General features: G+C 49.0%; 1 protein-coding gene across 1 annotated transcript in view; it reads right to left on the bottom strand.

Moving 5' to 3' along the window:
- Window positions 1–6,743: 6,743 nt before the first annotated feature.
- The window catches only part of NCKAP5L (NCK associated protein 5 like), a 45,924-nt gene continuing 42,037 nt past the window's right edge, over window positions 6,744–10,630 (bottom strand). Inside the window, exons 9-13 of the mRNA XM_033138154.1 lie at window positions 10,314–10,476; window positions 9,477–9,555; window positions 8,205–8,525; window positions 7,382–7,521; window positions 6,744–7,047 (exon numbers count right to left, since the gene is read on the bottom strand). Of these exons, the coding sequence (XP_032994045.1) occupies window positions 6,811–7,047; window positions 7,382–7,521; window positions 8,205–8,525; window positions 9,477–9,555; window positions 10,314–10,476 (940 nt within the window). The 3' untranslated portion in view covers window positions 6,744–6,810. The remainder of the gene's footprint in view (window positions 7,048–7,381; window positions 7,522–8,204; window positions 8,526–9,476; window positions 9,556–10,313; window positions 10,477–10,630) is intronic.

The following is a 10,630-nucleotide window of genomic DNA, read 5'->3' as shown; positions in this document are numbered from 1 at the left end:
GTTGGAGTCAGATAAGCCGGGGTCGAACAGTCCGGGTCAGAAGCCAGCTGAAGTCAGGTATCAGCACTAGGGTCAGGAACCAGCCAAGTCAGGAACACAGGAACAGGACGAGCAAGAACAACCACACGCAGTTGCAGGTGCTAGTGAAGGGAGCAGCCGGCCTTCCTTAAGTAACCGGCTCGTAATCCATGGTACCTCGTTCATGGTACATTGGTGGCCATAAGATTGAGCAGGTCACCTGTTTCAAGAATCTGAGTATAGCTCTGGGTGAGCAGAAAAGCTTATGGCGACTATGGTGCAGAGAAGCGCAAAACGCTGTACTTAAGTACCTCAGAACTGAAGGTGGACACGATACACCTGCAGCCCTCAAATTGTTTGAGGTCAAATTGATTATGCAGCTTTTATATGACGCCCAGCTAGGCCCCTCTGCCAATTGCGCACCACTAGAACTGGTACAAGTTTTGAGATCAGCCCCTACAAGTGCCTAAACACACCTCCAGTGCTACCATATATCTTGAAACTGGATTCATAAGAACTGAGGCCGGAGTGTGGCTTGCCACATTTAATTACTGACTGAGACTATCCTTCCCTTGCTCCTGTAACTATTAAAGATGATTTCCAAACAACATGGAAACAGGCAGTGATAAACATGACGACGACTCTAAGACAGCGCGTGGAAGACACAGAACACCAAGCAGATCTAGCCAGGTCCCTGAAATTCCTAATTAGTGAAACCCGGAGATACCTCATCTCCCAAATGCCATATATAACCAATCTTGATATTCCAAAACAGCGAAGGGCTTTCCCTCTGGCCCATTGCCAGGTCCTCCCTTCAGCCATCCAGGAAGGATGTTTTAGGAAGAGATAAAATGCCCATGCGGCTCTGGGCAACTGGAAACAATGGAACATGCCTTTCTTTCACTGCCAATATTATACAGATTTATGAGCTAGGTTCTTCCTGTCTATACTACACAAATTGCCAGGACGTACAGAACAACTCTGTATCTCCCTAGCACTCCAATTTGAAAACCCAGATTTCGCACTGCCATGATGGACATCCATCAAAGGATGGTTTGTGCCATAAACCAGGCCTAAACTGAAGGCCCATAATGCAAGACTTGTGCTGCTTCATGTTCCCTCCCTTACAGTCACTTTTAACCACTTGTCTTTTGTTTCTCTGTTTTAAGTTTATGCGAGTCATAATTGCTTTTTAACTATTAGCCCTTTCCTCTTTAAGTTATGTGCTTTTATTTTATTCACATGCTTTTACCTTATGCTGGTCTACGACTGTAATAAAGTTTGATTGATTGATACAACAAGCCTGTAAGGTAGTTCGAAATTCTTATCTAATAATATATATATATATTCCGCCCATCTGACTGGGTTGCTCCAGCCACTCTAGGTGGCTTTTAACTGAAATGCAGGTGAAAACAACAGCTGCAACATCAAACATTAAAAGCTTGCTGAAACGTATGAGAAAAACTGAAAGAGTGGTTTGTTGGTTTGCCTAATAAGGGTATTGCCCTTTACAAGTTTAGCTTTGTTTTTCCCTTAGTAGTCAGCATGCCTGCTTTTATTTCTTCATGAATAAGTGGCCTTAGGCAAGGCAGACTCTTAGCATCCCCCCTCTCTGCAATAGGGAGATAAATAAAGAGCCACCTTAATGGCTTGTAACAATTAAATAATAATGTACAGTGTTCAAAGCCTCATACCCATTGCAAGTATATTTGCGCAAGCCACTTGGGGCCAACTTCATTGCTCCAGAGTGTATGGTTCCTGCTTCAACACAGCCTTGAAATTTCAACTGTGTAAAGGTTAGCCGCCAGACTCTCCTTTTCAAATCCTCCTGTTCCTTTAATTTCCAAGACAGACTATGAATGTAGACGAAGTCTCCAGGCAGTGAAAATACTGCAGAGGTTTTCAGCATTCCAGATGCATAGGAAGAATGAGGCACACTATACCGTGTGAGGCTGCAGTTGTCTGTGACAAACATTAATAGGAGGGGTGCTTGGGAAGCGGGTGCGGGGTGACTTCAGATCAGTTGCCTTTACAATCCAGCTCTGCTCCAAGCCCACTGGTATCAGTTTTGCATTACTACTCAAATCACAATGCTTAAAAGCAACAGCAGCTAAGCCACGGGCTTGTTGGCTGTTTTTTACTAGATCCTGAAGCGCTACCAGACAAGGTAATGGGGGAAAAAACCCATTTGAGTAAGAATTAAAGAACAGGGTTCCTCCGAGCCAAGGAAATTGGTTTCAGAATTGGAACTGAACTTGGCAATTTCACCAAAAGTCTCCTCCTAATTGCCCCCCTATTTCCCTAGTTTCAGCAGCCAAAATTACAAGGGGGGGTATTTTTGTCGTTGCCATTGTTAAACAGATCCTGCTGCAGATCCCTGCTCTGAAGATCTCGTGAGCAGCCCAGGCCAGCTTGAATCCTGGGCAGTCTCTACAGTATTTGCGGTCCTTGGAAAGTGATGCAAGGGCTGAGCAATGCAGGCTGTTGCTACTGCCGCTCCTCCTCTGGCCACTAGGGAGCGCCAGGGAGCTGCAGGAAGAGGAGGAGGAGGCTGGTCTGCGAAAGAGGAGCCCCCTCCTTCTTGCACTGCTATTTGCAAGGAAGGGCACCCAAGAATCTCTTCCACGATGCTCTCTTCCAGGACGGAAGGATTTCCTGTGTCAAACCTCTGCAATCAGCCTAAGAATAAAGGAGGCAGGCAAGGTAATGGAAGAAATAGCCCTCCTGGCACAGTGGCCCCCGCAACTGCCTAAACATCCAGCCAGTAAATGGCATTTCTTAAGATCATAATAGTCAAAGGTCCGTATAGTTAAAGCTATGGTTTTCCCAGTAGTAATGTACGGAAGTGAGAGCTGGACCATAAAGAAGGCTGACCGCCGAAGAATTGATGCTTTTGAATTATGGTGCTGGAGGAGACTCTTGAGAGTCCCATGGACTGCAAGATGATCAAACCTATCCATTCTTAAAGAAATCAGCCCTGAGTGCTCACTAGAAGGACAGATCCTGAGGTTGAGGCTCCAGTACTTTGGCCACCTCATGAGAAGAGAAGACTCCCTGGAAAAGACCCTGATGTTGGGAAAGATGGAGGGCACAAGGAGAAGGGGACGACAGAGGATGAGATGGTTGGACAGTGTTCTCGAAGCTACTAACATGAGTTTGGCCAAACTGCGAGAGGCAATGAAGGATAGGCGTGCTTGGCATGCTCTGGTCCATGGGGTCACGAAGAGTCGGACACGACTGAACGACTGAGCAACAACAACAAGATCATAATCTTCCACCCTGGGCAGGTGACACAGAAGCCCCCACTTTGCACTTGCAATAAGCAACATGAACCAGAAGACTCTCTCCTGCAGTTCTGCACATAGCACCAAGTCCCGCTCCAGCTGTCTTTCTGTGCTGTGAGCTGGGAGGCAGAACGTTCTGTGATGCAAACCATCTGACCACTTCGTCTTAGGAAACTTCAGTTTAACCCCAAAGAAACTGGCTTTTTTTTTTTTTTAAGACATTGTCCAAAACCCAAAGCACCTGACATCCTTGAACTGCGACAAGAACCATGAATATGCAGCCCTAAGTCAAGAACCGGCCCCTCTGTGCCGCTTTTGGAGCAAGTAAAAAATTGATCTGGATTAGAGAAGAAATATTTAGGTTTTTATGATATTGTACTGGTTTAATTGTTTATAGCCTATGAATTAGAAATAATAATAGCAGCAGTTTTGTGGAATTAAGAGAAAGAAAAGGTAATAATAAGTTAAGATTTGTAATATGATGTGGTTTTTATTTTATTTTATTTGGAAGTCAAATGATGTAAGATGTTGAGATGAAGAATAAGAATGATGGTGAATGAATAGTTAAAATAATTAGAAAACTTACTAAAGTAAATTAGAACTGAACGCAGGAGAGAGAACGGGGGAAGTCCCCTCCAATAAGATATGGAATAAGATTATAATCAATAGTTGGTGTATTTTTGTGCGTAAGGTATGTATTTGTTTTCTTTTATTTTGTTGGTGTTGTTTGTAGTGTTTGTTTTTTCTCTGAATGAATGTTATTATATGTTACTTTGTAGTTGTATCTGTTTTTTGATGTGGAAAATTAATAAATTTTTGTTTTAAAAAAAAATTATTAGCATCCCACTCCTGACGTACGCCTGTGAGCCACTGTTCTATACTAAAACTAAGCCTCATTTCTGCATGCAAAGTGAAAAAGCCGGTGTCCTATCACTATCTCCCCGCCGCCCTGTGGCCGCCCTGTAACTGGGGTGGCAAGGCAACATCCCCCCAGGGGACGTCCAGGTCCAATATTTTAGAAACCATGCTTGCTGCTGCATTAACACATGTAGACTTCCATGCATGTGGTCAGGGATGTGTATTAGTAGAGATAAGGTGCAAGAAGGATGTGAACCTGTTCTTCTGGGAGCAGACTGAAAAAATATCATTTTAAACAGGGATATTTGGGGGGGGGGGAATGGTATAGCCCAGACATCAAAAGGTACAGAAACACACCGCTTTAGTGGAATGTGAGGCCCTTTTTCAGAATAGAGAAAAGGCACCAGAGGAGAATGCTGTGCAAGTTGTTCCCCCAAAATCCATGTATCCAATCCAATACACACATTTTTTTTTACCCCTTTATTTCCTGGGAGATCAAAAGACAATAAACAGCCTCATTTCACAATAACTTATATAAATAAGTAGAGGAGCAAAAGACATCTTAATGTTTTGTTTTGTTTTTTTAAAAAAACCACCCAAATTCTTTTTTTTTTTTTAAAAAAAGGACAACGTAAGGAAGACTCATAAGGAAAAGGGGCCTGTACACAGCAAAATAGCACCATCTGGGGAACCAAGTGGGGCTCCTTTAGAAACAGGGAAAGGAGAGAAGAGGGGGCCTGAACGTGTGGAAACTAAAACAGCAACATTAGAAACTTAACATTTAAATGGGGGGGAATACAAAGAAGGGGTGGGGGGAGTGAGGAACCCAGCTAGCCATTCCTGAAACCCACAGAAGCGTTAAAAGTCCCAGGCATGTGAGGTTCTGGATAAGAAGCACCCTGCCCAGTTGGTTCCACTGGGGAAGAAGGGCTGTGGGAGCTACTTCATGAAATCTGAGGAGGAGAGCGAATGAAGATAACCCTAAGATGCTGCAAAGTGAGGGAGGGAGAAGCACTAACCTGCCAATCCCACCCCCACCCCCCCACCCCCGCTCAAATAATCTTGTTTGGTACACTCCAGCAGCCACATGTAACTGAGTGAGGAGCCCCATGCCTCTTCCTGGGTGGTGAGAAATGCTGGATTTGGCAAAGTCGCACATGCTCTCCAAGAAAGGCAGAGAAGGTAATACGCTCGGCCAATGAGGTAAAAGGGGCAGCTTCTTAGATGCAAGGAGGGGCGCTTAAGAGGCCCCGGCAGCACCATTGCTCAGCAACCTTCCCCTGCAATGGGGCCAGGGGGGGTGAGGATATTGCACTGGTGCAAGCTCTGGACAGGCGACCCACCCTTGCAATGACCTACCCTTTCAAGAGAACACCCTCTGCTCCAAACAAAATAAAAAATAAAATAAAATTCCTTCCAGTAGCACCTTAGAGACCAACTAAGTTTGTTCTTGGTATGAGCTTTCGTGTGCATGCACACTTCTTCAGATACACTGAAACAGAAGTCACCAGACCCTTATATATAGTGAGAGAGGGGGGGGGGGTTTACTCAGAAGGGTGGTTGGAATGGTAATTGCAACTAATTACCAAACTTAAAACCATGGAGAGACTTGGTCTGAACAAAGACATTGGATTCTTATCTCATTATACATGACAATGCTATCTTTAGCCATCTCACCCCTTGCCTTTCCCTGTAAGACCAATTGCAGTCGTTAACAGTCATCCACAGGTTTTCCACACCTATCAGCTGATCACCCATTCCCACCACCCTTCTGAGTAACCCCCCCCCCACTCCCTCACTATTTTTAAGGGTCTGGTGACTTCTGTTTCAGTGTATCTGAAGAAGTGTGCATGCACACGGAAGCTCATACCAAGAACAAACGCAGTTGGTCTCTAAGGTGCTACTGGAAGGATTTTTTTTTATTTTTTATTTTGTTTTGACTATGGCAGACCAACACGGCTACCTACCTGTAACCCTCTGCTCCAGTCTTTGCCAACCTGGGGGCCTGCCAGATGCTTTGAACCACAACACCCACCAACCCCAGCCAGCACAGCCACCGGGAAGGAATGATGGGAGTTGTAGTCCAAAGCGCCTAGAGGGCACCAGGTTGGCAAACACGGCGCTACTCAGAACACCTCAACTCCAGACCAGATTCTTCTAGCGTACCTTGGATCCAACGCCTCTCACAGTGAATTTATGAGCCGAATAAAGTGGGCAAAGGTTCAAGCAAAATAAGACAGATCCCACCCCCATCTCAACCAAAGGGTCGCCATTTTAGATGCGCACAACCCAGGACCCCCACCCCCCATAAGCTAAGCGGGCCTAATGGCGTTCAGCAAGAGTCCATGTGCATGACCACCATGCTCCATTACCTCCTTGGACCCGTTTCTTCTCTTGGGCAGAGAAGCCTCCTGGTGTCATGGTTTTAACGGTCCCATTTCCTTCTTTTGGGGAGGGGGGCAGGTGGGAGGCGCTGGGTGTGGAAGACGCATTGCCATGCTCTGGCGCAGGGCCGAGATTTGGTTTGGGAGAATCAAGCAGGATGCCATGGGCTGGGCAAGCGTTTGGCCCTCCGAAGCACCAAGCGACGGCAGCACGTGGCGGTGCCACGTCGAGAAACCTGTGCCCCGTTCCGCCCCTCCTGCCACGCTCAACCCTGGCTGCCGCACGAGGACAAGCTGTCGTAAAGAGAGTCGCTCAGGGACTCGGAGTTCTCCAGGCCCGGCTGCCCTTCTGGGCCCATATCCCTGGAACGGGCCTCCGTGCTGCCCTCCTCGCCCACGTCGGATGCGCTGGGGGTGCGGCTGCTGCTGGTGCTGAAGGCCGGCGAGGCCTGAGGCCCATCCGACGAGGCCCGTCTCCTTTCGACAACGCTGCAAGCAGAGCCCTGCAGATACAGAGAGCAGCAAAGGCGAGGCTGCTTAGGAGCAGAGGAACATACCAATGGATGGCGGGAGTGGAACAGAAGCACCGAATGTCCGGCACGTTGAAAGCTCCATCTGCAAGCCAGGGCTAGAGTGAGGCATGGCCTAAACAAGCTAGGGAGAACCTTTGTCCTCCAGATCTTGCTGAACTACAACTCCCATCAGCCCCAGCAAGCACAGCCTCTGGCTAGGGATGGTGGGAGTTGCAGTCCAGTAATGTCTGGAGGGACCAAAGTCCCCCACACCTGGCCTGAGCTGGGCACCTTGGTTTCCCCCAGTCACCCCACCCTCACTTACCATTGCAGAACCATGAAGGCCCTCCAGGCCGTGAGGGGAGCAGAGGAAGGGGTCGGTGCCGGCGGATGCTTTGGCATTGGGGAAAGTCCAGTTCTTGCTCTGCTGGGCATGCCGTGACTTGCTGGGTTCATTGCAGAGGTCTGAGAGGGGAAAGGGGAGGTGCAACTCATTAGGGTGGGGGTTGGAGCCAAATTATGCTTCGCTTTGGAAGAGCCCAGCAGGGAAGTTACAGGAGTCCGGACAAATAAGTGTCAGAGAGATCGTTCGCCTGCATCTTTCCCCGCAAGCTGTATTTGTGCCCACAGGACAGAACAATTCATTATTATCATCACCACCACCATTTCTATACCACTTTATATTTAAATGAAAAAATCTCAAAGCTGTTTAAAGGTAAAGGGACCCCTGACCATTAGGTCAAGTCGTGTCCAACTCTGGGGTTGTGGCGCTCATCTCGCTCTATAGGCCGATGGAGCCGGCGTTTGTCCGCAGACAGCTTCCGGGTCATGTGGCCAGCATGACAAAGCCGCTTCTGGCGAACCAGAGCAGCCCAAGGAAATGTCGTTTACCTTCCTGCCGGAGTGGTACCTATTTATCTACTTGCACTTTGACGTGCTTTCGAACTGCTAGGTGGGCAGGAGCTGGGACCGAGCAACGGAAGCTCACCCCGTTGCGGGGATTCGAACCGCCGACCTTCTGATCAGCAAGCCCTAGGCTTGGTGGTTTAACCCACAGCGCCACAACACATTAAAACATCAAATAAAACAATTCAGAATTAACGGTTGTCCCCCTTCCCGTTGCTCACCATCTTCTGGACGATACAAACCTCCTGGGCAGCGATCCCTGTGATCCCGGTGCCTGGAGGGTGGCTCGGCACTGGCTAAGACGCCGTGGAAAGCTGGCATGCTTTGGTGCTTGCTAGAGCCCAGCAGGTCCTCTGCGCTGGGCACCTCCCTCTCCAGCGTCCGGGCCTTGCGGGGCACCCGGGTGACAGGCGGAGGACCCCTAGCTGGGAAAGGGCCGGCTGACGGAGGGTCGAGTCGGGGCCTCGGTTTAGGCACGCTCTTGCAGGGCATCCCGATGCAGTAGTCCGGCGGCGGGAAGGTGCCAATGCCGCTGTCCAGGGTCCGAGTCAGGGAGCTGCACACTGTGGACCATGGGCAGGGACAAGAGGTGGAGTCAGAAGCCACACCAAAGGGTTCACTGTCATTCTGACCCTTTCTACTCCAAACAGCTTATAAGCTCCAGGTTGCAAGTTGGATACCTGACTGGGACAGGTGCATATTCCTGCACTGCAGGAGGTTGGACATAGGCAAACTCGGCCCTCCAGATGTTTTGGGACTACAACTCCCATCATCCCTGATCACTGGTCCTGTTAGCTAGGGATGATGGGAGTTGTAGTCCCAAAACATCTGGAGGGCCGAGTTTGCCTATTATGCCTGATCTAGCGTCCCTTTCCAATTCTACGATTCTATGATTCTGCAAATCTTAGTTTATGGACTCCCTTAAAAAAGGTAGGAGTTCCTGAAATCCAAAGCCTAATATACATTTTTAAAAGTTAAGCTCCGAATGTAAAAACTAGATTTACGTGGGCACAAATCTTTTAACAGTAGGCTCAAATCTACTAAGCAGATTTTCCTCATGGGAAAGTTACTGGAGACAGGCCCACCAGATCTCCCGCAGGAGGTTTCTCTTCAGCACAGAGAAGACATTAATTTCCACTCTAGGAAGCAATCCTTTATGCCAGTTATTTCCTGTGTACAGATGGAGCACAATTCGTGGAAGCCTGCAAAGAATTGTGGGAATATCCTCAAAAGGCCTCCACTGAGCTTGATTCTCCTTGTGTAAAAAAAAATAAAAAGGGCCTATATTACACATTAGAGAAGAATGCAATCATTAATCATTATAGAAAGTGGGTCCTTCTATAATGAGTGTATTCCCTCATTCGGAGCGCCCATCCTGAATCGCTACGCTCCCTCCCCATTCCACCCCGCTCAGTTAAAAGCAGCACAGAACAGCAGTCTGTGTGCACCTTCTAATGAAGGCGCCCACCTGCCACACTTTGTCCCTTCTGCCGGCGACATCCCATAAAGCTCACCTGCAAAGTGCTGGGAGCTCATGGACTCAGCCAGGCTGTCATCGGACGGGATCTCCTCTTGCAAAGTTGCATCACGAAGCTAGAGGGAAACAGGGAGAAGATGCTGGTTAGCAGGACTCAAGATACTCAGCCGTAGGTGCGAAGAGGGGCATAATCCTCCCCTGTCCCGGCCATGGAGGAAAGGGCACCCAGCATTTAAGCCTCAAATAAACCAGTTGCAGTGTTGTAGCTTTAAAGCCTACATATGGTTTGTTGAGAAAGCCCTCCTGCCACTTCCTCGACTTGCTCTCAGTAATTTGGAATGAAACCATTTCCCGCTTTGCCTGCGCCTTGGAAAATGCAGCTCTTGCATCAACCCCTCGCCGCTTGGGGGGTGGGGAGAGGAGGAGGAGGTAGGGCATAGAACGACGCTGACGTCACAAGCAGGTCTTTATAAGGGGGCTCTTTTCAAGAACTGTACATTTTGACGGCAGCTGGCACGGTGCAGAAATAGCTTGTTAAAAAACACCACCATCACACGGGCGGCCTGAGTTTGGAGGGGGAAAGTCGGCCTTTACACAGCTGCCACAGCTGTCTCTGTAGCAGCGGCTCTCAAGTAAACCTCATGCGCGAGGAGAGTGCAACAGCCATGCCGCTTGGGGTTGGTATCGCTCCAGCAGCGGCGGGGGCTGGGCAGGAGTGGTGGGCTCAGCTGGACAGGAGTGGTGGGCTCAGTTTGTCCTCAGTCCCTCGCCCTGCCCCCGGAGAGGGCACCCACACGCACCCGCCCCAGGCGGCATGGAGGCACGCTCTGCCACTGCCAGGACAGGAGGACTCCGGTAGTCACGACTGGCTCACCTTGGCAGGGGCTTCCTGGCAGGCATGGAGGTGGCCAACAATGCCATTGCGTGGAGGCCGGATGAGGCGGGCATCTTTGGCATCATGCAGGCCTCTCTGCAGGCCCTGCAGCTCGTTCTTCTGCTCCAGGTGAGTCTCAAATGGTGCCTCTTTGCCATCCACCCTGCCACAGAGCAGGTAAGAGGGGAGAAAGATGAAGGCCGACGCCATATTCTCCCTTAAGCACCTCATTTCCCTGAGCCCCTGCAGACCAGAAATGTCCATCTCCTTGAGAGAGTTATAAGGTAAAGGTAAAGGGACCCCTGACCGTTAGGTCC

Source organism: Lacerta agilis, chromosome 2 (assembly GCF_009819535.1).
Source record: "Lacerta agilis isolate rLacAgi1 chromosome 2, rLacAgi1.pri, whole genome shotgun sequence".
Taxonomy (NCBI): Eukaryota; Metazoa; Chordata; class Lepidosauria; order Squamata; family Lacertidae; genus Lacerta; species Lacerta agilis.
This window is presented reverse-complemented; position numbering and strand designations above follow the sequence as displayed.